This window comes from Ornithorhynchus anatinus, chromosome 7 (genome assembly GCF_004115215.2).
Source record: "Ornithorhynchus anatinus isolate Pmale09 chromosome 7, mOrnAna1.pri.v4, whole genome shotgun sequence".
NCBI lineage: Eukaryota > Metazoa > Chordata > Mammalia > Monotremata > Ornithorhynchidae > Ornithorhynchus > Ornithorhynchus anatinus.
This window is the reverse complement of record NC_041734.1, coordinates 539,500-564,892: the sequence shown is the minus strand read 5'-3', so window position 1 is coordinate 564,892 and position 25,393 is coordinate 539,500. Positions and strand designations below refer to the sequence as shown.

The 25,393-nt window shown below is 62.1% G+C and overlaps 1 protein-coding gene across 2 annotated transcripts; it reads left to right on the top strand.

Moving 5' to 3' along the window:
* The first annotated feature begins 7,176 nt into the window (after positions 1 to 7,176).
* On the top strand, positions 7,177 to 24,313 carry STMN2 (stathmin 2). 2 transcript variants are annotated; one of them, XM_039912682.1, is made up of 5 exons: positions 7,177 to 7,201; positions 19,176 to 19,271; positions 20,839 to 21,011; positions 22,035 to 22,226; positions 23,098 to 24,313. In XM_039912682.1, the coding sequence occupies exons 2-5, from the start codon at positions 19,190 to 19,192 to the stop codon at positions 23,155 to 23,157; spliced, it is 507 nt and encodes a 168-aa protein (XP_039768616.1). In that variant the 5' UTR covers positions 7,177 to 7,201; positions 19,176 to 19,189; the 3' UTR covers positions 23,158 to 24,313. The 2 variants fall into 2 exon arrangements, with proteins under 2 accessions (XP_039768616.1, XP_028925801.1); XM_029069968.2 differs by lacking the exon at positions 7,177 to 7,201 and adding an exon at positions 9,950 to 10,148.
* Positions 24,314 to 25,393: the final 1,080 nt, after the last annotated feature.

Genomic DNA, 25,393 nt, shown 5'->3' with positions numbered 1-25,393 from the left:
CGCCTATCAATCGTTATTATTATTATCCTGGCACTGCCCCTTCTAGGCTCCTCTAGCGACCTCGAGAAAGTCACTGAACATCTCCGCGGTGCCTCAGTTTCCTCATCTGTAAAATGGGGGGATTCAGCACCCGTTGTCTCTCCCTCTTAGTCTGCGGTATAGGATCTGTTTCTGACCTGAATATCTTGTACCTACCCCGGTGCTTGGTCCAGCGCCAGGCACCCGTAAGCACCTGACGGATATCGCATTTATTACTAATAGTAGGAAGACTACCAGCGGAAGTGGTAATAGCAGAGGACCAGCGCATGATCCCGTCCCGGGGTCCCAGGCGAAATCGAAACAAAGGGAAAAAGTCAGGGTGGGGAGGGAGAGTGAAGGCTTGGAGATGGGAAGAGCGATCGGGTGGCACAGAGGGTCTGATCGATCAATAGGATTGATTGCATCCAGGAGACAGAAGGGCGCTTCCCTGAAGATTTCCTGACAGGAATTTTCTGGTGACGTGAGTATATTTCCACTCGGCACACGAAGCCAGTGCCGGATCCCCGGGGGATGGAACCGCTTCAAGGCAGCCAGAGAGTGGCGGGGAGGGGGCTGGGAAGAAGATGGAGTGGTGCGGGGTGGGGGGAGGGGAGGACCAGATCCCACCCCCTGAAGGGGCAGGGAGACATCAGGAGCCTTTAGCCCAGCTGTAACGCTGGGGGAGGAGGAGTGAGGGGCACAGTTCAGAGCCCAGGTCCTTGGGGCGGGGAGATGGCAAGATGAACACCCCCCCTCCGAGCGCTGTTCATCCGTTCACCCACCCTCCCGGGCCTCCCGCCAATTAATAATAATAACGTGACTACGTTTCAAGCACTATACTAAGTACCGGAGTGGAAACAAGCAAATCGGGTCGGACTCAGTCCCTGTCCCACATGGGAGGTCACAGATTGAGTCCCTATTGTACAGATGAAGTTAACTGAGGCCCGGAGAAGTGAAGTGACTTGCCCAAAGTCACCCGGCAGACAGGTGGACGAGCCGGGATCGAACCCAGGTTCTTCTAACTCCCAAGCCCGGGCTCCATCCATCGGGCCCCACTCTGCATCCGGTTTCCGGATGCCACTATCTGGGGCTTGGCTGACTAGAATTTATTTCTCTTTCTCGTGTGTCTCTTCTCCCCGAGTCTGGATTGGGAGCCCAGGGTGAGCCAGGAATTGGATCCGCTCTATTCACCCGGGTCCTGCCCCAGCACCTAGGCCCAGGGCTTGGTTCATAGCGAGCGCTGAGTCCCCGTCATCATCAAGTATCTCAAACACCTTCTCATCGGCTTTATTGCAACGGAGATGCTCCCTACGGGCTGCCCCCACTGACCCCGGGGGCCCACCTGCACGACCCCAGCTGGGGTAGATAAAAGATAATGAAGTCCTACACGGGGCTCACAGTCTAAGAACGAGGAAGAACGGATATTGAATCCCCGTTTTGCAGATGAGACACAGAGAAGTTAAGCGATTTGTCCGAGATCCGACAGCAGGTAAGGGGCAGAGCTGGGATTAGAACTCAGGTCCTCCGACTCCCAGGCCCGGCCTCTTTCGACTAGACCCCACTGCTTCTCACACTGATTCCCGTGATTTCCCCTCCCAGAAACCATTTAAAAAGAAAACTGGCATTGATCCAGCATTGGGTAGATCCCCAATAATCAGATCAGGATCAGTCCCCGCTCCACACAGGGTTAACAGTCTAAGAGAGAGGGAGAAGAGATGTCTCGTCCTCATTTTACCAGCGCTTAGAACAGTGCTCGGCACAGAGGAAGCGCTTAACAGATACCATCATTATTATCATTTTACAGGTAAGGAAACCGAGGCCCAGTTTCGAAGAGTACGCAAGAGCGAGTGGCCGAGATCTCTGCCCTCGAGGAGCATACATTCCAGCGGGGGAGGAGGGTAACGAAAATAAATTCCGGATAGGAGGAAGCAGCAGGGTTTAAGGATACGTGCTTTAAGTGCTCTGTGTGTGTCTTTGTGTGTCTTTGTGCGTGTCTGTGTGTGTGTCTGTGCGTGTTGGGGATGGGGAATAGAGTGGGGAGACGAGAGGCTAATCAGAGAGGGGCTCCTGGAGATGGGATTTCAGAAAGCCGTTGAAAATGGGGAGAGCTGGGGTCTGTGGGAACTCGAAGCGGGAGGGAGTTCCAGGTAGGGGGAGCGTGTGAGAAAGAGAGATGAGAAGGACGCTCAGTGAGTTGGTTGGCTTGACAGGAGCGACGCGGGTAAACTGAGGGGTAGCGAGAGAGGAGTGGAGGGTAAAGTAGGTGGGGGGAGACAGCTGACTGAGCGCCTCGAAGCCAAAGGTCAGGAGTTTCCGCTCGATGGGGAGGAACGGGCAACCGCTGGAGGTTTCTGTGGCGTGGGAAGACGGCCCAAACTAACCGTTACCAAATGTTTCCGAGGAAATACGCTTCCGAACCTCTCCGGCTACTTGTAGATAAGCAGTTCTCAGGCCCAGGCCGTCCGGTGTCGGATTCAGGGACGCCTGGACCCCCCCCAGACCCTTAGGCCCCCACTCCAGCCAGGGGTGCTTCCCTCTGGTCTCCCCTTCTCCTCCGTGGCCCCCCTGGGCTGCCCACCCGGCCAGCAGCCCTGACCAGTCACTGTGAGAAGAAGCCTGGCACAGTGGAGAGAGCACGGGCCCGGGGGTTTATGGGTTCTAATCCTGACTCTGCCGCTTGTCTGCTCTTTGACCCTGGGCAAGTCGCTTCGTTTCTCTGGGCCTCGGTTACCTCATCTGAAAAATGGCGATTGAGACTGTGAGCCCCGTGTGGGACCGGGACCGTGTCCAACCCCAGTTGGCTCGTATCCACCCCGGAGCTTAGTACGGTGCCTGGACAGAGTAACAATAATAATGTTGGTATTGGTTAAGCGCCTACTACGTGCAGAGCACCGTTCTAAGCGCTGGGGGAGATACAGGGGAATGAGATTGTCCCACTTGGGGCTCACAGTCTTCACCCCCATTTTACAGATGAGGGAACTGAGGCGCAGAGAAGCGAAGTGACTCGCCCCCAGTCACACAGCTGACAAGGGGCAGAGTGGGGATTCGAACCCATGACCTCTGACATAGTAAGCACTTCACGAATACCGCAATTATCATTCTTCTTCTTAGGGACGGGGCGGAGGCCTCGGGGGGGGGGGGGGGGGAAGGGACGCATCTGCCGACACCCCCACCTCTGTCCGCGCCTCCGTCCACCCCCAGCCTTTCCGCTCCTCCGAACTCCCGCTGGGCACTGGGCGGGGATTGGGGTCCAGGCGTAAACCCTCCCGGTCTTCATCCCCATTTTACAGATGAGGTAACTGAGGCCCAGAGAAACCAAGTGACTCGTCCGAGGTCACGCGGCACACAAATGGGGGAATTGGGATCAGAGCCCAGGGTCCTCTTAACTCCAAGGCCTGTGCTCTATCCACCAGGCCACACTACTTCTCTGGCCCCCACCCCCCCAATCCTTCCGGGCCCCTGCTGGATCCCACCCAACCCCGGCCCCTCCACCCTCCCCCTCCCGACCCCTTCCAGCCTCCCTGGCCCCTCCCTGGCCTTGGGCCTCGGCGAAATACTCCCCGGTTGCGGGAGCGGCAGCAGCCGTAGAAGCAACGCGAAGACTATGTACTGAGCGCCCACTGGGGGCCGCGCCCTGTACCGAGTGCTTGGGCGAGTCCCCAGATCACAAGCCCAAACAGGAGAAACGTTCCCTGCTCACGAGCAACTTCCACTATGGGCGGAGTCCACTGAGGGACGGCCCGGTCTACCCCTACCCTGCCTTGCTGTGTGACCTCGGGTAAATCGCTTAACCCCTCGGAGGTCTCAGTTTCCTCGCCTATAAAAGGGGCTGAGGATCAGAATCCTGCTCTCCTTGCCACTGGAGACTGTGAGCCCCTTGCGGGGCAGGCCCTGTGCCGCTCAGAGCGTGTGATTTCTCCCCCAGGCTCCGCAGTGCTTCACGCAGGCTGAGGGCTACGTAGATATCATCGCTATTCTTTTTGTTCGGTTTGGTTTCTAATGGTATCTGTTAAGTGCTCATCTGTGCCAGGCACTGTTCGAAGCCCTGGGGTAGATACAAGTGATTCAGGTTAGCCGGAGTCCCCGTCCCCCCCCCCGGGGCTTACAGTCTCGACCTCCATTTTTTGCAGATGAGGGAACTGAGGCACGGAGAAGGTAAGTGACTTACCCAAGGTCACCCAGCAGAGAGTTCGTTCCTTCAGTCATTTTTATTGAGTGCTTAGTGTTTGCAGAGCGCTGTACTAAGGGCTTGGGAGAGTACAGTAGAACAATAAATGGAGACATTCCCTGCCCACAGTGAGTTTACGGCGTGGCTCGGTGGAAAGAGCCTGGGCTTGGGAGTCAGAGGTCATGGGTTCGAATCCCTGCTCTGCCACTTGTCAGCTGGGTGACTGTGGACAAGTCACCTGACTTCTCTGTGCCTCAGTTCCTTCATCTGTAAAAGGGGGATGAAGACTGTGAGCCTCACGCGGGACAACCTGATTACCTTGTACCCCCCCCCCCCCCCCAGCTCCCGGGCCATTCTGGAAATCACCCCGGCTCCAAAGTCCTGGAAAGACTCGGGTTATGGGCACCATACCTGCAAAGCGACATCTGAGCGTAAATGCTGTGGGGCCGGGAGGGGGGATGAACAAAGGGAGCAAGTCAGAGTGACGCAGAAGGGAGTGGGAGAAGAGGAAAGGGAAGGCCTCTTGGAGGAGATGGGCCCGAAATAAGGTTTCGAAGTGGGGGAGGGTAATTGCTGTTGGATTTGAGGACCGAGGGCATCGCGAGCCGGAGGCAGGACATCGGCCAGGGGTGGGTGGTGAGACGAGGGAGACCGAGGCACAGTGAGAAGGTTGGCATTAGAGGAGTGAAGTGTAAGGGCTGGGTTGTAGTAGAAGAGTAGCGAGGTGAGGGAGGAGGGGGAGGCAAGGCGATTGACTGCTTCAAAGCCAACGGTGAGGAGTTTTTGTTTTGATGCGGAGGTGGATGGGCAGTCGTTGGAGTCTCTTGAGGAGTGGAGAAACATACCCTGAGCATTTCTGTAGAAAAATGATCCGGACAGCAGAGTGAAGGATAGACCGGAGTGGGGAGAGAAAGGAGGCGGGTAGGTCAGCAAGGAAGCTGATGCTGTGATCCAGGCGGGGTAGAGCGTGTGACTGTATTAATGTGGTAACACTTTGGTTGGAAAGGAGAGAGCGGATTTTAGTGACGTTGCGAAGGTGGCACCGACAGGATTCAGTGGTGGATTGAATACGTGGGTTGAACGGGAGAGAGGAGTCAAGGATGACGCCAAGGTAAGCGGCTGTTGTTGCTGTCGTGGGCCTGGTTGGGATCTGGGGGATGGGGGGCGGGAGGCAGATGGGCAGGGGGCCGTCAAGGCGGGTGCGGGGGGCTGTCGGTCAGGGAGGGCGGTCAATCCGCACCCAGATCTGACGGCCGGTTTCCCTCGGCCCGGACGCCGGCTGGCTATTTCCCTAGCAGTCCCCCTCCCTCCCCGACCGTGCCTCTCCCCTGGGAGGTAACTGTGGCCAGAGGGTCTGGCCGAACTTCCCTCCGGGGCCCACGTCCAACCGGGCTCCCCCGGCCCCACCGGGCTGGACGCCGGGCCCCGCCGAGGCCGCCGGCCCCCAGCCCCCGCAGCTCGGAGAAAGATCCGGACGCGGCCCCGCTACAGTGTCCTTCCCTTCCCTTTCCCCTTTCTCCATTTCCCCCCGTCCCTCCCCGTCCCCAGTAAGTGACACGCCCGGGGTCACCCAGCGGGCCAGCGCCAGAGCAGGGATTAAGAACCCAGATCTCCCGGCTCCCAGCCCCGGCCTCTGCCCATAGCTGCCAGGCCGGCTCGGGGAGAGTCGGGGATGGAGAGGGGAGAGTCAGGGGTTTGGGATGGTCCGTGCTGGGTCACCGGGGGAGAGTCAGGATCAGGTCTTTCTTAGGGTCCTGGGGGGTACCAGCCTCCACTGCTCCCACAGCTGGGGCACTGGGGCATCAACCCCCAGCACTCCAGCAGAGCTGGCAGAACTCTTCCATTTGTGGCTCAGACAAGGCTCAGAGCAAAGCACTAATGGCCTCACAAAATGGCTGTCATCATCCCCCCCCCCCGGGGCCCCAGAAAACCGCAGAAAGAGGAGACACTGCAGGAGGAGCTCCCGGGCCATTCTGGAAATCACCCCGGCTCCAAAGTCCTGGAAAGACTCGGGTTATGGGCACCATACCTGCAAAGCGACATTTTTCCACGGAGGAATACGAGTTACTAGAGGTAACCAAAAGCCTTTTGTTTTCAAGGCCCCTTAAGAAATGTAAGGCCGTCGGCTATCCCCGGTTATTAAATCTTCCATCGGGCCTTGTGGACCTTCCTCTGATGGGAAAGAGTTAACTTCCAGAAACCCTCAATTATTGACGACCCCCCCCCCCCCCTTCCCGCTTCAGGGTTGGGGAATGTAATTCAGAGAGTTTGCTCCAGGCCCGGTCCTCTTAATTACCAATTTCCAAACGGTCCCCTTGATGTCCAAGAAGGACTCCAGGAAAGGAGATGGAAATGGACTAAACCCTCTCTGATTTCTGAAACAATTGTCTATAGAGTAACCGAGGACGGTGAAACCCACGACAGTCGCTCACTGTGGCAGGATCCAAAGGAAGGATGGCACCGATCCCATCCTCTCCCCCGAGAAGAAGCAGTGCGGCCTAGTGGAAAGTACCCGGATCCTGGGCATCAGAGGACTTGGGTTCTGATCCCATTTCCTCCACTTGTCTGCTGTGTGACCTTGGGCAAGTCACCGAACTTAACGTGTAAGCTCTTTATGTGTAAAAATGAGTCTCCTCGTGTCGTTCTTTTCCGAACACTTAGCGCAGTGTGCTTCACAGAGCGGTCACTCGGTGAATAATACTACTATTATAAGATTCTAAAACTTGGTTATTATAAGGTTTTAAAAGGGTGGAAGGTCACCGCTCATTAATTCACGGAACAGAGAGGGCAAGGCGGACAGAACGTGGGGTCAGGACAGCAGGATTCCAGGCTGTACCCTGACCCACACTTTGATCTTTCAAAGTTTCCTTTAATCTTTCAGTGACTCGGTCATCCCCAGCTGATCTGCAAAATGAAGAAGGAAGAGCGGGAGAAAGAGGAGAAGGAGGGAGAAGGTTAGGAAGCCGAACAACAGAAACAGCAGCGGGTCTGAGAGGAGTTTGGACAAATGCTTGGGTGAGTATCCACCACTGGAGAGAATCAGAGATGTCCGATGGCATTTAAGAGCCGCTTTACCGTGTGCCGGCCGCCGTGCCGAGCACCGGGGTAGATGCAACCCAACCACCGTACAGACGAGGCGACCGAGGCGAAGAGAAGTCAAGCGACTTGCCCAAGGCAAGGGGCAGAGCCAGAATCGGAACTCCCATCCTCCGACTCCCAGGCCCCTGCTCTTTCCACTAGGACACGCTCCTCCCTGGATGGAGCGGGGAGGGTCGGGGTCGTCGGATGATCCGAGCCGAATCGTCGGAGGGAGAGTCGGGGACGGCGAGGGGAGGGTCAGAAGGGTCGGACGATCCGTGCTGGGTCGCCGGGGGAGAGGCAGGAACCAAGAGGGGAGAGCCGAGAGTGTCGGTTCGGCCACGCTGGGTCACCGAGGGACAGTCGGGGGTGCGGGACGGTCCGTCCTCAACCACGAGGGTGAGCGATCCAGAAGGCCGACCGGCGTACGATTCCTCCAGGCGCCCAGACGCCCCGGTCGGGGTCGGGCTCCGGAAACGGCGGCGCCGTGGGGCCGTCGCTCTCGCTCGCGTATGGACCGTCCCCGCCCGCCGCCGCCACGGAGGTGGCAGATAGCATTCTTCCCCTTCGGCGGATGGGTAAACCGAAGCCCACGGAGTAGAGAACTAGCCCGGTCACCCCAAAGCCACGGTCTCCCCCCGCCCCCTCCTAATGCCGATGGCATTTATTCAGGCTCACCTTGTGTCGAGCGCCGCGCTGAGCGCCGGCGTAGAGCAAAGCCCACCGCCGACCTCAAAGATTTTAACGCTCTTTTACCCACCACCTCTCTCCCTCCCTGTTGGGAGGAGGTGGGAGTGATCCCCCCACCCCCACCCCCGACCCTCGGGTTTCCTGGAGATCGGGGCCCGGGGAGGGTGGAACTTGAAAGTGTCCCACCGCGGGCTGGAAAAGCTTCCTCTGAGCGCGGGGGAGGGCTAACCCTTCCTCGAGTGAACAACGGGCCGCCCCCCCCCCCCCCAGGCTGGACACCACCCTCCGCCTGCCCGGCCCGACCCCAACCCCGTCCTGCCCCCGTCCTAAATGCCCCCCGCCTCCCAACCGGGCGGCGAGGAGGGGGATCTGTCTTTCTTCTCCCCCGGCAGCCGCAGAGAAGAGGGGCGGTGGGGTCGGGTGGTCCCGGAGGCCTCAGGGAGGCCGGTCGGGGGGGGGGGGCCGGGAGGACCACGGAGGTCTGAGAGGGGCCGGTCGGGAGGGCCCGGGAGGACGACGGAGGCCGCTTTCAGAACCGCGGAGAGCTCCCGCTCCTCCCGCTCCTCCCGCTCCTCCCGCTCCTCCCGCTCCTCCCGCTCCTCCCGCTCCTCCCGCTCCTCCCGCTCCTCCGCCCGCAGACCGGCCCCGACCCCCGAAGGAAACGCCCGGGGAGCAGCCGGCCCGGGGCCGAGGTCGAGGGGGGACGAGGAGGGAGAAGGAGGAGGGAGGAGGAGGAGGGAGGAGGAGGAAAGAAGAGGAGGAGAAGGAAGAGGAGGGGGGCGGGGAGGAGGAAGAGAGGAGGAAGAGAAGAGGAGGAGGACGGAGACGAGGAGGAGGAGGAGGAGGAGGCTGCTTTACCCGACCGGCAGCCCTGGGAAATGGTGGAGAAGGGGTGGGGGGAGGGGGTGGGGGGGGAAGACGGGGAGCGAAGATGGGATTTGGGGATTCTTGTTTCTCCATCCTAGGCCTCTGGAAGTCCGTCCGCCTCCGAAGCTTCCCTGGCTCGGGGACCTCGGGACCCCCGCCCCCACCCCCCCCCCGTCCCCCCCTCGTCCCCCACGTCCCCCCGGCTTGGGCCCCGGGCGACGGGCTCCGTCCTCGGTTGAGGGGTCCGAGGCGCCGCCGGCCCCTGGTGGAGCCCCGTCCGGGCCCCGCCGGTGGACCCCCGTCCCCCCGCTCATCTGCGTGTGACCCGCCGTGTTTGCCACCCAACGTGCGCCTGCCGCCCGCCGGGCCCGGGCCCGTCCGCAAGCCCGTGCGGGCCTCGGGCGCGGTCCGGCCTCCGTCTGCTGGCTGCGGGAGCCCGGCCCGTGCCACCCCCGCCCCCCGGCCCCCCGGCCCTCCCCACGGACAGGGTCCGGCCTGGACCCACCCCGGGCCGGACCCTTCCCCCGCCCCCAGCCCTCCCCGCGGACCGGATCCGGGGCCGGACCCCGCTCTTCCCAACCCCCGGCCCCTCCTTCTCCCGGACCGTGTCCAGGCTGGACCCCTTTTTCCCACCCCACGACCTTCTCCCGGACTGTGTCCAGGCTGAATTCCCCTCCCCTGACCCCCCCCCCCCCCGCGCCCCTCCTTCTCTCGGACCGTGTCCAGTCTGGATCCCCTTCCCCCCTCCCCCCGGCCGGTCCTCCTCCCGGACCGTGTCCGGGGCTGGCCCCCTCCCTCCCTTCCCCCCCCCAGTCCCCGCAGGTCCTTTTCCCTGATTGTGTCCGGGCTGGACCCCCGCGCCGCGCCCCCCCCCCTCCCCCAGGACCGTAGCACGGGGACCCCCCGAAGGGGGGTAGCTTCCCGGGCGGGGGCATTTGCGTTTCCGGCTGCAGGCTGGGGGGGGGCCGGAGCCCCCCGGGGGTCCGCATGAAGGGCCGGGGCGGGGGAGGGGGGAGGGGAAGGGGAGGAGGGGCGGATGGCCGGCCGCTGAGCCAATCCGAGGGGACCGCCCCGCCCCCTCCCCCTGCCCCTCCTCCTCTTTCTCCTCCTCCTCCTCCTCCTCCTCCCGCTCCGACTGCGCCGCACCGCACAGCACCGCACCGCACCGCACGGCACAGCGCAGCCCCGGACGGACACTCGCTCACAACCCGCTCGCCGTCGCAGCAGCAGGACCGGATCGGACCCGACCCGACCCGGCCCAAACCCGCCCGCTCTTGCCCGGTCCAGCCCGGTCCAGCCCCGTCAGGCATGGCTAAGACGGCGATGGGTGAGCGCGGGGCGGGGGCCGGGGCGGGCCGGGGGGGCGCGGGGAGGGACCCTCCATCTCCCCATCGCCGCCCCCCGCCCCCGGCCAGGTTCCGGCTCTGGCCTGAGGTCCGGCGGTCGGGTTTGCCCCGAGCGGGGTGGGGTGGGGTGGGGTGGGATGGGGTGGGGTCGCGCCAGGGCGAGGCGGGCTCCGTCAGGCTGTCGGAGGTGGGGCGGGGGGCCTTTTAGCCTGGAAAGCAGGGTCCGCGGGGCTGGGGGAAGGGGCTCCTTTGTTTTGGGGTGGGGGCGTCGGGCGGCCCCGCCCTGGATGTCTTTGTGTCGGAGGCCCGGCGGGGGGCGGCGGGGGGCGGGGCGGGTCCTGCGGAGCCGAAGCGGGCCCGCCCAATGCGGGGGCCGCACCCCCGGCTCCCCTCCCCCCCCGCCGGTCCGCGCCCACCCCCGCCCCCGGGAGACCCCGCCCCGGGACCCCCGTCTCCGCCCCGAAACGGAGGCCAGGAGAAAGCCCGAGGCCCGGCCCGCCCCGCCCTGGGTGGGGGGAGGGGAGAGAGGGGGCGGGGGGCCCCTCCTCCCCCCCCCCCCCCCCGCAGGGCGCGGCTCCTCCTCGGACCCTCCGTTGGCTCAGGGACCATTCTGAGGGTCCGAACCGCAGGACCCGGGACCCCCTCCCCCCCCTCCGCCGCCCCACCGCCCGGGGGTTTGTCCCCCGGAGAGCCCTGCGGCGGGGGGCGGGGGGGTTTAGTCTTTATCCTCACCGTCCCCGGATCCGATGAAAGCCTCGGTTCTGCCCCTTCCCCGCCCCCCCACCCCCCCGGCCCCTCCCCCGGCCGCCCGGGGGTCGAGAGGGAGGGTCCGAGGGTCCGGACGCCCGGAGGCCCCTCCCCACCCATCTCCCACGACCCGAGAGCCCGACCCCGCCCCGCGCAACAATAGCCCCGCCGATGATGCCCGCGGTGCTCCTGAGGTGCCAAAGCGCCGCTCCGCCCGCTGGGCGAGGGGCGAGACGATGGGATGAGAGCCGGTCCCCCTGCCCCCGGGGCTTCGAGTCTGAGGGGGCGGGCGGCTGGAGGTGCGGGGGCCGCGCCCCGCCCGCCCCCTCCTCCCATCCTCCCCCCCCGCCCCCCCCCCCCCCCGTCTCTGCAGCGGATCCGCCCCTCTCCTCCCGGCCCCCCGCCCTCTGCGGCACTCGGGGGTCCCGAGACCCTCCTTCGGGGACCCGGCCGTGCAAATCCCCCCGCGGACGACGGTCCGGGGCGTCAGGGTTGACCCCGAGCCCGGTCGGCGGCGCGGCCCCGCCGTCAACGGGGTGGGGACGGGGAGCCCCCCGCCCGGCCGAGGCGGGCGGCGGCCGGTCCGGCCGGTCCGGCCCGTGCCGTCCCGCGTCCGGCCGGGGTCCCCGCGCCGCGAGCCGGTCGGGAGCGGAGGCGCGAGGGCCGCGCCGGAGGAGGCCCCGGGGACGAGCCGCGGAGATGACCGCAAGGTGGAGAGCGGGCCCCGGGGGCGAAGGTCAGAGGGACCGGCGGGGAGGCCCGAAGCCCCGAGAGGCCAAGGCCGAGGAGGAGAGGCTTCCGGCCACCCGGTCTCTGCGGGGCGTTTCGGGGGAGAGCGGACCGGGGACGCCCCGAGAGGAGGAAGCCGGCTCGAGGGGAACCGGCCGCCTGGCGGGACTTCCTGGCCGCCGGGGTGACGGGCGCCGGGTCGGGTGACTGCCGCCGTCTCCGGGACCCCGCCAAGGAAAGAAAAGAACGCCTCCTCGGTTGTCGGCCCGCGGGCGGGGGGCCGGACCGGACGACCCCTCAAGGTCGCCCCTTCCCCCCCCCACCCCCCCGGCTCGGAGTCTGATTCATCTTCCGGGAGGATCTGGGGGGCCGGAAGTCGAGGGAGCCGGCCACTGTGGGCGAGGTGCCCGGCCAGAGAGAGACGGGCACGTTCCTGACGTCCCCTCCTGCGGAGGGAGGGGGCGGGTGGGTCTGGGGACGGGGGCCCTCCGGGCCCGTGTGGGCGGCGGGCTCGGAGCGGAGCCCCGTCCCGGGCCCGCTGCTACGGGGGGGGGGGCCGCGTTCCTGGGCTCGGAGTCCCCTCCGGGGTGGGGTGGGGGGCGCTCGGCGGTGACCCTGCTGTAGCGGGGCCGGGGCCGGGGCCCGGGGGAGTCTCCGCGGTGGGCACGGGCTCCGGGGGTGGACGCGTTGGGCGGGCTGGGCCCGTCGGAGCCCCGCCGGCCGCGCCCTCGTCGCGTTTTCTCTGGGAGGCGCTTGGGCGTCGATGAGCCGTGGGGCATACCGTCTGGAGAAGCGTGGTTCCTTTGTTTCCGGAAAAGACCCTCCCCTCTGCTGACCGAAACCCGGGGACCGGCCCAGAGGGGAAGCGTTGATGTCCGACCAAAATGGAATTCCCGGCGGGGGGAGGAGGAGCCTAGAGCGGGAGGGGTGGGGACACGTCTTCCCCGTCGCCCTCCTCGTCCTCGTCACCGTCGCACCTGCTGGGTCGACGGCAGCCTCCGGCCCGGGAGGGAGGCGGCGGGGCGAAGCCGAAGGTTGGAGGCGCTAGGGTGAAGGGTCGGGGGACCGGGGTTCCAGTCCCGGCTCCGCCACCTGCCTGCTGTGTGGCCTCGGGCAAGACGCCGAACCTCTCCGGGCCTCGGCTTCCTCGGCGGTAAAACAGGGATGAGCTTCCCTCTTAGACCAGGAGCCCCTTTGCGGGTCAGAGACCGGGTCCAAACTGACCGTCCTGTAGCTGGCACAAGGAGCCGGCACAGAGGAAGCGCGGTATTAACACGGCCGCTAACTCGAGGCAGAGAGAGGGTCCTTCCGGGCTCGACGGTCCGGTCTCACGGACGCGAACCTTAGAGGACGGACGGGATCAGTTAAGTGATCGATTAGTGGATTAGTGGATGGCGTTTGTGGAACGCCTACGGTACGCAGAGTCCTGTGATGGTAACGATGGCGGGGGTGGGGATGGGGATAATATGATAATGATTATAATAATAAGGGTATCCGTCGAGAGGTTATTATGTGCCAAGGACCGTGCTAAGATGTGGGGTAGGTACGAGATGATCAGGCCCCACGTGGGGCTCACATTTTAAACAGGAGAGAGCGCAGGTCTGGAATCCTCATTTTGCAGATGAGGGAAATGAAGAGGTCCCGGGGAGGCGGCCTCCCAGCCCACGGGAAGGGAGGGCATCCTGGGCTCTTGGCGCCGGTTGGCCGTCGGCCAGCCCAGAAACCCCTTGCAGATCCCTGCCCGGGTGGCCTGGTGGCCATTTTAGGCTCTGGCCGGTCCCCCAGATCCAACCCCCTCGGCCCCCCGCCCCCACCAGCTCCCCGCTTTCCCTTTAAAGGCGTGACCCAGATGAGGGTGCGGACAAGAGGAAGGGACAGCCGAGAAGGTGGCTCTGCTCCGGGCCCGGGGAGAAGACAAAGGGGCCGGGTGGGCGTGGCCGGCTCTTCCTGCGGCTCCGGCTCCCGGCGCTGCCCGGCTCCCTGACCGGAGGCCGGCGGCAGCTCCCCGATCGGGGTCTGGGGCCCCGGCCCGCTGCCCGGGACCAGCGCCCGGTTCCCCGACCGGGGACCGGGGTCCGGCCCGCTGACCGGCGACAGCTCGCTGATCGGCGGCCGGTGCCCGGCTCGCCGACCGGAGCTTTCCTGATTGAGAGAGACCCAGCGCGGTTCCCTGACCGGGAGCTCATTTCACTCGTTCATTCAATCGTATTTCTCGAGCGCCTACCGCGTGCGGAGCACTGTACTAAGCGCTTGGGAGACTGCACCGTAACATTAAACAGACACGGGCCCTGCCCGCAACGAGCTTACGGTCTAGAGGGACTCACGACGGTCCACTGACCAGAGGCCAGGGCCCGCCGCACTGACCAGAAACCGGTGACAGCTCGCTGACCCGGAACCCGGTGCCTACCTCACTGAAAGAGTCCGGGTCGCTGACCGGGAACCAGAGCCCGGCTCACCGACCGGGGACCACCGCACGAGTCGCTGGCTAAGAATCAGGCCCCCGCTCGCCGAGCGGGGATCCGGGCACGGCCGACCGATCAGGAACCGGGGTCCGGCTCCCCGACGAGGGACCGGGTCTCGGCCGGCTGCCCGGGGGCCGGTTTTCGGCTCTCTGGCCAGAGACCGGTGACAGCTCCCCGACCAAGTGCCGTCGCACGGTTTTCTGGCCGAGAACCAAGCCCTGGCCATTCGGGCCACAGAGCTCTGTCGGATGCGACGGGGCCCCGCACCTGCTCACTGGGGTCCCTCTACGGTCGCTCTTAACCACCCACCATCCACACGATCGCCACCAGCCCGGCCTGGGTGTCTCCCCTGTGTGCGGCATGTTGCACTGGACACCTGCTGTGGGCAGGGCGTGGTATTGGGTCTCCTCAGTGTGCGGAGTGCTGTACTGGATGCCCGAGGGCACGTACGGTAAAGGTACAGGAGAAGGACGTACCGTAAAATAAAAGACGCGATGGAGCGGGGAGCGGACCCGAGTGGCACGACGGAGTCTCTTGATGACTTCTGGCCCGTGTCCCCGTGGAGGGGAGCCAGTGAGAGCGCCGGTGGTTTTCGGGGCGCCGCTTGCCCTCTCTCATCCCCTGCCGGTCCTCTCCTGCCAGGGCAGGGGTCCGGTGACCGGTCGGCTACGGCGTCCTCGCCACAGTTGACTCCCACCCCCCGGCCTGCGTGGGAGAGGCCGCGGGTTGGGAGCAGAGTTTTGCCGACCACCCCTCCCCCTCCGGGGACCCCCGGACCTTTGAGGCCGGGAGGCGGCCGGTCACTTCTCTGCTCGCGGGCAGGGGCGTGCCTGCCCCACGGGCCGGGACGGACTCGGAGGGCAGCACTTCCAGGAAGGCGTCGGTCCATCCGCCCCACAGTCTTCGTCCGACGTCGGCCCCTCCGCGGTCCCGCCGGGGCGGTGCTTCTCTCGCGGTTCAGCATCACCGGTTTCCCCGGGCACCTACGTGCAAGCAGAATTTATTAAGAATCTAGTACACTTATTAAGGGTAGAGCACTGTGTTGGGCACCTACTGTGTGGAGAGTGGTATTTTTTTTAATGGTATTTGTTACTACTAGATACTAGCGCAATACTAGAAGCACCGGGGTAGACAGAGCGGTGCGGCTTAACGGAAAGAGACTGGGCTCCGGAGTCAGGGGACGAGGGTTCTGATCCCGGCTCTGCCGCTGGTCTGCCGAACCACTTCGCTTCCCTGTGCCTCGGTTACCTCATCTGTAAAATGGGGATTAAGACCGTGAGCCCCAAGTGAGACGACCCGATTACCTTCTGTCCACCCCAGTGCTTAGAACAGTGGTCGGCACATAGTAAGCGCTTGAGAAATACCATCATCGTTATTATTATTAAAGTTAATTAGGCTGGAAACAGTGCTGGCCTGAACGACTACGGTGCACAGAGCACCGCGCCGGGCACCAGTGCCATGCAGAGCTCTACGCCGGGCACCTACCGCGTGCGGAGCACTTTTGGTATCTAAGTGCCAACGAAGAGCTGAAGAGGGAAGGAGAAACGGGGTGGGGAAGAGGAGAGGTTTGGAGCCCTGAGGGTCTTAGAGCCAAGAGGAGATGAGGTTGGGTTTGGGGACCGGCTGGAGGTTTGCTTCTTTGTGCCCACCGGCAAGGGGAGCGGCAGGGCTTTTGGAGCTATTGCATTCCCAGCATCCTTTTCACTCACAAATGTGTAGGCAGCGCCCCCTGCAGGAATGCTGGCCTGAAAGTCTCCAGTCTCATGCCTCGTTCATTCATTCGATCGTATTTAGTGAGCGCTTACTAGGTGCAGAGCACTGGACGAGGCGCTCGGAATGGACAATTCGGCCTCAGGCACCAAAGCGCTTTAGAGGCAGACGTGGCCCGGTGGCCAGAGCCCGGCCTTGGGACTCAGAAGATGGTGGGGGCTAATCCCGGCTCCGCCGCTCGTCCGCTGGGTGACCTGGGGCGGGTCACTTCCCTTCTCTGGGCCTCGGTTCCCTCATCTGGAAAATGGGGATTAAAACTGTGAGCCCCACGTGGGACAACCTGATCGTATTGGATCCCCCCCCCCAGCGCTTACAACAGTGCTTCGCACATAGTAAGCGCTTAACAAATACCCCCCTTCTCTGGGCCTCGGTTCCCTCATCTGGAAATTGGGGATTGATACTGGGAGCCCAGTGTGGGACAGGGACTATGTCCCACTGCATTTGCTTGTATCCATCCCAGCGCTTAACACAGTGCCCGTCACACAGTAATCGCTTAACCAATACCACCATTATGATTATTAATACCGGGGGCAGGGCACTGTACCGGGTGACTGGGCACAAGCAATAATAATAATAATAACGTCGCTATTCGTTAAGCGCTTACTATGTGCCAAGCACTGTTCTAAGCGCTGGGGTAGATACAACAGGTTATTCCACGGTGGGCTCACAGTCTCCATCCCCATTTTACAGATGAGGTAACTGAGGCACAGAGAAGTGAAGTGACTTGCCCAAAGCTGATAAGCGGCGGAGCTGGGATTAGAACCCATGAAGCTCTGACTCCCAAGCCCGTGCTCTTGCCACTAAGCCAAGCTACTTCTCGATAAAAAATGACGACACGGCTTACTGTCCAGTGGAGGCAGCTACTTACCAGGTGTGGGTTGGACCGGCCCTCTCCTTGAGGTCTGCTCCCTGAGCATGGAGCCTGAGAGTCAGAAGGTCATGGGTTCAAATCCTGGCTCCACCTCTTGTCTGCTGTGTGACCTTGGGCAAGTCACTTCACTTCTCTGGGCCTCCGTTACCTCTTCTGGAAAATGGAGATGGAGACTGTGAGCCCCACATGGGACGGGGTCTGTGTCCAAACTGATTTGCTGGCATCCACCCCAGCGCTTAGTACGGTGCCTGGCACACAATAAGCTCTTAACAACTACAACAATCATTATTATTATTATTATTATTATTATTATTATTAATCCCCATCATCGAGGATCACTTCCCTCTCCCCATTCCCTGTTGTTTCCAGAGGATGGCGGTAGCAAAGGGATCTCCGGCCCTCCCTGACAGCCGGTTGGACTGTAATTTATTTATTTGTAATTAATATCTGTCTCCTCCTCTAGACCGTAAGCTCGTTGAGGACGGGGAATTTATCTTTTTATTATTCTGTTGTACTCTCCCAAGCGCTCAGTACAGTGCTCTGCACACAGTAAGCTCCCAACACGTTGCGACTGACTGACCGACTGACTATCCGACAGCCGCCGGCGCTCAGGCCCGAGGCGGAGACCCCAGCAGTCCTGGCCCGGCCGCCCCCCACCCCTCCAGGAGGATGCTGGGAGGCCTCATCCCGGGGGGAATTTCCACGCGACCCCCGTTGATGGAAGCCGATCTTGTGGCTGTGACAAAAGGCTGCATTCAGCCGCTTGGTTCCAATTGGTTCCTCTCACACAGGGGGAAGGACTTTGCAAGCCATATTTTTCCTCAGGGAACATCTGGACGCGCTCTCGCTTAGCTCCGGGTCTGAATCCAGGGCAGCCCTCCAGACCCTGGGGTTTTGAAGCTGTAGTGGGGTAGCCAGGACCATCCCACCGAGATTTCGCCCGTGAAAAGCACCTCCCTGGCGAGAGAATTTTGCAAGGCACCCCTCGATCATCCTGGCCAGCCTCCCGCCTTAGGGCAGGAGTAGGCCTCAACCAGAAAACGTTTTCTAGTGTCTGACTTATATCTCTCTTGCAGTAACTGAAGCTCATTTCCTCAGGTCATGTCTGGGGAACTGCCACGTGGGACCTGTCTTTAAGGAGACTTGAAGCATGTAATAATGTTGGTATTTATTAAGCGCTTACTATGTGCAGGGCACTGTTCTAAGTGCTGGGGGACATACAGGGCGATCAGGCCGTCCCACCTGAGGCTCACAGTTAATCCCCATTTTACAGATGAGGTAACTGAGGCACAGAGAAGTGAAGTGACTCGCCCACAGTCACACAGCTGACGAGTGGCAGAGCCGGGAGTCGAACCCATGACCTCTGACTCCGAAGCCCAGGCTCTTTCCATTGAGCCGCGCTGCTTCCCCAAAATCCTTGGTGATTCTTTCTGGGCTTCTTTCAACTTCACCACAGAAGCTCAAATGATTCTACATGTACAGATGGCTCTGACCAAGATGTTAAGTATCTCGTCGGCGGAAGCTCCTCTATTAGATTGTAAACTCCTCACAGTTAGAGATCCTTTATCGGAAAATCAGTGGCATTTATCGAGTGCTTACCGTGTACGCAGAGCGTGGTACTAAGCGCCAGGGAGAGGATAATACAGTAGAGTCGGCAGACACAGACCCAGCCCTCGAGGAGCTTACAGACTCCAGACAGACTCCTCTTTTTAGTTTTATTGCTTACTCCCCAGCTCCCGGGGCAGTGATGGATCGGGGCCCGATCAGTCCGGGGCTCTGCACCCTGAAAGTGCTCAGTGATGATGATAACGATCACACATTCTACAAGCCTCCTTAAAGGCGGGTCCCACGTGGCAGTTCCCCAGACAGGACCTGAGTGAAGCAAGTCGCTTCACTTCTCTCTGCCTCAGTCACCTCATCTGTAAAATGGGGATGAAGACTGAGCCCTATGTGGGACTGGGACTATATCCAACCCAATTCGCTTGTATCTTCCCCAGAACCTAAAATGGCACCTAACACAGAGTGAGCACTTAACAAATACCATCGTCATCATCAACAGGCAACCAGGCCGGGCTGATGGCGATGGTGTGGAGGGTGGCGAGAGGAAGTGTGGCATCTCCCTAGTTAGCTGGCCCAGGGCTCTGACGTGTCTAACGGAGCTGTACGGTCCAAACGGCCAGGGCTTCGGTACCGTTTCCCTGCGCACTCTGGAGCAAACACGGATCTTCCTGCCTCCCGGTTCGGGAGCTTTATGTGAGTCTGTCCAGTCCAGGACTCAGAGGTGTGAGTGAAGCGGTGGCAGAGCAGTCGGGCCCGCCTGGGGGCCGCTGGGGGTGGACGGTAAGGTGGGAGGGCAGGAGAGGAGACCCAGGGGGTCCAAGGAGCCCTTCGCCCTGCTCCGAGCTCACGGACCACCCCCGTCATTGCAGCCTACAAGGAGAAGATGAAGGAGCTGTCTGTGCTCTCCCTGATCTGCTCGTGCTTCTACCCTGAGCCGCGCAACATGAACCTCGGCACATACGATGGTGAGCGACCCGGTTGGGATGCCCCCCCGCCCCCCGGCCCCCGCCCCGCTCCCTCCTCGGTGTGGATCCGCCGTGCAGGCCGTCTGTCCGAAATGCCGGCGGTCTCTGTAGGTTGCTCGCTCCAGCGGCACCCGGAAATTAGGCCCGAAACATTGGCCTCGGCTTGACGGGTCCCGCTCCCTGACCTTGCGAGACAGCAGATACGAGTGGGAAAAGCTTTTTCCAAACCACCTCCTCTTGGATTCCTCCCACGTGGAGGTTCTCCCCACCCCCGAGGTGAAATGCTGGAGTCCCCGGCCCGCAGGGACCTGGCCATCTGGACCCTAAAGGCAAGCCAGGGACCCACAGGGATGATGGAGCCCTGTGCCGTACCTGGATGATTGAGGAGAAGGGAGACGAGCAGATTGATTGTGGCTGGATAGTCGCCCTGCCACCCGATTGGCCAAGAAGTGGCTGAGGGAAGTTGAGATAGCTGCTCCAGGTTCCAGGCTCTGAGGGGTCCCTTACCTCTCCCGCCCAGGTAGCAGAACCTCTAGATCCAGCGTTTCCAGCCCGGGAGTGGTCAAGGGTTGAAACCCCCGTGTACAGAAGCATTTCTGCTTCTCAAGCTCCCTCCCCTCCCGCTCAAATTATTCATTCATTCATTCAATAGTCTTTATTGAGCGCTTACTATGTGCGGAGCACTGGACTAAGCGCTTGGAATGGACAAATCGGTAACAGATGGAGACAGTCCCTGCCCTCTGACGGGCTTACGGTCTAATCGGGGGAGACGGACAGACAAAAACAATAGCAATAAACAGAATCAAGACATCCCACCGACAACGAAACGTGAGCCTCAGTTGAGAGCCCACTCTTCTCACCAACAGCTCCTCCCCTTTTGAGCCAGTCAGCTCCCTGCCTGTCGGGGGCTGGGACACCTCCCTCTCCATCCCGCTGCTCCTGGGCACAGATGATCACCAGCCGGACGGCCCCACCACAATTAAACCAACTTCATTCGTCTAGGGTTGAATCTCGTGGCCTCCCCTTGGGGGCCATCTCTGGGGACCCCCCCCCCCCCGCTCCGGGCAGGGGAGGGTGGAGGTGCAGGCCTTGCTGGGTGCAGACCCCTCCCCCGAAAGGGCCTGGGTCTCCGGCCAGTGGCTAGCAGGCAGACCGGTCAAGGGCCTACTGGAGATTCCGCCAGTTAGACGGAGCCGCCACCGCCTCCACCGCCATCACACTCCACACTCCCTCCTGAACGTGAGCGGCTCAGTCCAGCAGAAGACGTGGCCCGTACAATGGCACGAGTGCCAAGACAGATATGCCCCGAGTGTGGCCGGGAAACGGGGACGGGGAGCTTTCCCTTCACTCGGACTGCCCCTTCCCCCTTCCCCCTGGGACCCCTTGAGTCCCCAGGCCTCCCCCGCCAAGCGCCATGAACGTTCCCGGGGGGGGGGGGGGGCGGTGGAGGAGGCTCGCCACCTCGCCCCGGCATCGATTGGCATGGCCGTAGCTCACCTGGCCCGGTTCCCACATCTCCTCCAGTCGCCGACAGTGGCGCAGCTTCCTTAACCCTTCATTTCCCCAGACATGGAAGTGAAACAGATCAACAAGCGAGCCTCCGGCCAGGCCTTCGAGCTCATCTTAAAGCCGCCCTCTCCGGTCTCGGAAGCGCCGCGGACTTTGGCTTCCCCGAAGAAGAAGGATCTGTCCCTGGAGGAGATCCAGAAGAAGCTGGAGGCTGCAGAGGAAAGGAGAAAGGTACCATCTCCCTCTTCCTTCCTCTGATTTCTCCTTTCAGGCCAGCTCTGCCGAGCTGGACCGGGAGTCCGTGACAAAGGCCACGCGGGAGTGACCTCCGCTGCGGCCGAGGTCGGTCCCCATTCCAAAGAGAACATCTCGGGGGGGCCGGAGGCTCCACCCGTGGGGAGACCTGCACCCCAGGCCGAGGGGCAGCGATTCCCCGGAGAGACTCCGCCCCGGCCCCGGCACAGCCTCCCGGCCTCGGCCTCCTCTGGGCCGTCGTCCTTACCGCTGCGGAGTTAGCCTGATGGCTCCACAACCCTCTCTCGCGGCTACCACTCAGGGAGGGGAGCCAATCGCAGGTGGCCTCCTGGAGGACAGAGTAGTCCCCTCCAATCCCGACCGGCAGGGTGGGGGACTCCTAAACCAATCCGGCGGCGGGCCGAGGGGCCGAGCTCCCATTCCTGAAAATCGATCCGCCGTATTTATTGAGCGCCTACTGTGCGCAGAGCACGGCGCTGGGGAGACTGTAATCTAACACAGTTGGTAGACGTGTTCCCCGCCTATCAGGAGCTTCCAATCTAGGGCGGGGGGGAGAGACATTAATATAAATTAATATTCATCAATCATTATTACGGACACGAGCATAAGTGCCGTAGGGCTGGAGCGGGGTGGATAAGAGATGCAAATCCAAGCGCAAGGGTGACGCAAAAGGGGTTGGGAGAAGAGGAAAGGAGGGCTCAGTCGGAGCAGGCCTCGGAGGAGAAGTGCCTTTAATGAGACTTAGAAGCTGGGGAGACTGGCGGTCTGTCAGATACGAAGAGGGAAAGGGTTCCAGGCCGGAGGCAGGATGTGAGTGAGGGGTCGGTGGTGAGATAGATGAAGAAACCCCGGCGGCCAGGCCTCGGACTGACAGCAGCAGCCGGGCCGGAGAGGAGCTCTTTGCCCGCGGTTACCCGTCCCGTTCGGAGATCCACCGGGTGGCGGGGCGGGCCCTCCGGGCGGTGGGGTCCCGGCTGAGCGCGGCGTGCCCCTCCGCAGACGCAGGAGGCCCAGGTCCTCAAGCAGCTGGCGGGGAAGAGGGAGCACGAGAGGGAGGTGCTCCAGAAGGCTCTGGAGGAGAACAGCAACTTCAGCAAGATGGCGGAGGAGAAGCTCATCCTGAAAATGGAGCAGATCAAGGAGAACCGCGAAGCCAACCTCGCCGCCCTGATCGAGCGCCTTCAGGAGAAGGTAACCGACCGCCGTCCGGGCTGGGGCGCTGGGAGCCGGGGGGACGCGGCGAGGGGCGCGGGGGGCGCGGGGGGACCGGTGGGAACGCCAGCCGACGCCAGCCAGTACGCCATCCATCCAGGCGCTGACCTGCTCCGGCGGTCCTTGCCGCCCACAGCTCCGGCTAGGAAGCGCTGCCGTGCGTAAACGTAAGCACGCGTACACACCCACCCCAGACCGATCGGTTAACCAATCGATCGACCGTATTTATCGAGCGCTTCCCACGTGCGGAGCGCCGTACTAAGCACTTGGGAAAGGACAACATAATAATAAACGGACATATTCCCCGCCCGCAATAAACTTGCAGTCTAGAGGGGGATACAGACATTAGCATAAATAAATAAATGACGGATACGGACGGAGGTGCTCTGGGGCAGAGGACGGGAGTGAATGGAGGGAGCAAATCAGGGTGCTGCAGAGGGGAGAGGGAGAAAAGGAAATGACACCAAAGTCCATTCCTGAGAGTCTGGCTAGCGATTGGCTCCTCTGTGCCAAGCTGCCTCTTTTCCCAAAAAGGTAGCCTGTTAGGCGTAGGCCGCCAGCACCCCGCTGACCCCTCGCACTCACCAGCCTCCGGGTTTTTCTTTCTCCCTCTTGCTTCTAAGGAGCCACGCGGGCAAGGCTGGGTCAGGAAAGGGCTGGGGTAGGCGGGGCCGGGGCAGTGGCCAGGGCAGGCAGTGGCCGGAGCAGGCAGGGAAGCGGTCGGGGCAGGATAGGGTCCGGAGCAGTCGACAAAGCGGGCAGGGCTGGGGCAGGCAGGGAAGCGTCCGGGGCAGTGTCCAAGGTTAGATGGGTCCGGTGACGGCTCGGGGCCTTACACGGTGTGTTGCAGGAGAGGCACGCCGCCGAGGTCCGCCGGAACAAGGAGCTGCAGGTGGAGCTGTCGGGCTGAGAGCTCCCGGGCGGAGGTGGGGCGGAGGCCGGTTGTTGCGGGGGGGGGCTGTCTCTTCTCCCCTCACCCCCACCCCCGCCACCCCTACCCCCCTCCCCGCCGGGGCTGCCTCGGGTCCTGCCGCGGGATGGCTCTCGGGGGTGGGAAACGTACGGCGCGGTTTCGAAACAGACGAGAACTCATTATAGAAAACAGAAACGCCAATTAAAACGATGCGGTCTCTTTGCAGAATGGTTTGCTTGATGTTTAAACAGAAACACACCCAAACACCTTGGATCTTATTTTGTAAATACTTACATTTTTGTTAAAAAATACAAGTATTGCATTATGCAAGTTATTTCATAACTGATGTGTCCCGGCCCGGGCTTCGATGTGCGCCCCTCTGCCCCCGCCCCGTCCCTCTCCGGGTCCGGCCCGCCGTCGCCCGCCCCGTCCCCGTGCCGCCGGCCAAATGGCGAGGCCCTGGGGAAACGCCGGCCGGGGGCGGCCCGGCCACCCGGTGGGCTTTGAGATCGATGGATGGGGGCGGTCCCCGTACACGTAGGTCTCCCCGGACACGGGGCCGAGGGCTCTCGGGACGACCGTGCCGCCTGAGGGCCGGCCGCCTTCCCCCGACCCGGCCCGCTTGCCCCTGTACCCGCCGCCGGCTCGCCGTGCCCCCCGACGCTCAGGGCGGCTACAGGTCCTCGAGCCTGGGAGAAGCCGAGCGCTGACCCGGAGACCCTGCCGGACGCCCGGCTGACCTCTCGGGCCCCACCTGGCCACGAGCCACTCTCCCGCGCGGGGCCGGCCGTCCGGGCGGAGAGGTTCCCCCTGCGTGCCGGGGGCCCACGTGGCCATCTGCCTGGTCCCCCCTACACTCGGCCCCATTCCGCCCATTCGCTCCTCCCCGGGGCCCGGAGCCGGCACAGGCCGACCTGCCCTCGGCGGGCCGGCCGGTGTGGGGCTCCCCGCTCCCGAGGCCGGGGCCGACTCCCCGAGACCCCCCCACCTCCCGCTCCCAAAAGCCGTCGCAGTTTCAAACCCGCCTCCTGTCCCCCGCCTCCTGCTTCCCGGCGGTTGCTGCCTGCATTCTCGACTCCCCGTGCGTGCGATCTCCCTGTCTGTCATTGTGAGCAAGCTGTGGTCAATAAAGAATTGGGGTTCTGTGAACTGACAACGGTCTGGCCTGTTCTGTTGTCGTCCCTCTCCCGCCCCTCGGCACCCTGTAAATACAGAGGCACGAACCGGATCGCCCCGGGCCGCACCCGTGGGGGTGTAGGGAGGCCGAGGGGGGGGGAAGCCCTGATGCCACCTGGCACGGGGACGATAATAATAATTACTGCGGTATTTGTTAAGCGCTTACTATGTCCCAAGCACCGTTCTGAGCGCTGTTGTAAATACAAGCTAATCAGGTTGGACACAGTCCCTGTCCCATGTGGGGCTCAGCTTCTTGATCCCCATTTTACAGATGAGGTAACTGAGGCCCAGAGAAGTGAAGTGAACCGCCCGAGGTCACACAGCCAGCCCCCGGCCATCGCCTCACAGTGGCAGAGGGAAGCTGACCCAGAGCCCGCCTCAGCCTTCACTCCTCAAGCCCCTCTTCGGTGGGGGATGTAGTCTGTAGTCTCCCCGTGTTGACTGTGAGTCCCACATGGGACAACCTGTATCTACTCCAGCGCTTAGAACAGTGCTTGGCACATAATAATAATAATGATAATGTTGGTATTTGTTAAGCACTACGTGCAGAACACGGTTCTAAGCGCTGGGGGAGATACGGGGTTATCGGGTCGTCCCACGTGTCCCATAGTAAGTGTTTAAGAAATACAATTATTATTATTATTTATTATTATTATCATTATTATTCTCCGGGTTAGCCACCAGAGGGCAGATGGGTTTCGTCGATGTGTCACCTATACCCTTGGATAGATATTCTTTAAGAAGTTGATATTCACTCCACCCTGACCTCACAGCATTTATGTACTTGCTTTTTTTTTTATGGCATTTGTTAAGCACTTACTGTGTGCCAGGCACTGTAATAAAGTGCCAGATTGTAAGACTGGGACTCCTTCCCCTCCGACTGTGAGGGGACGGAGACTGTGCCCGGCCTGATTGTCTTGTATCTACCACTATTATTGGCATTTTTAATCAGTTACTCTAGGGCAGGGAAGGGAGGGTAGGAGCCGTCTCTCGTTTCTATTGCGGCTTCCAGGATCCACCAACGGGGGCCCGGTACGGCTAACTTCAAGCAGAAGGT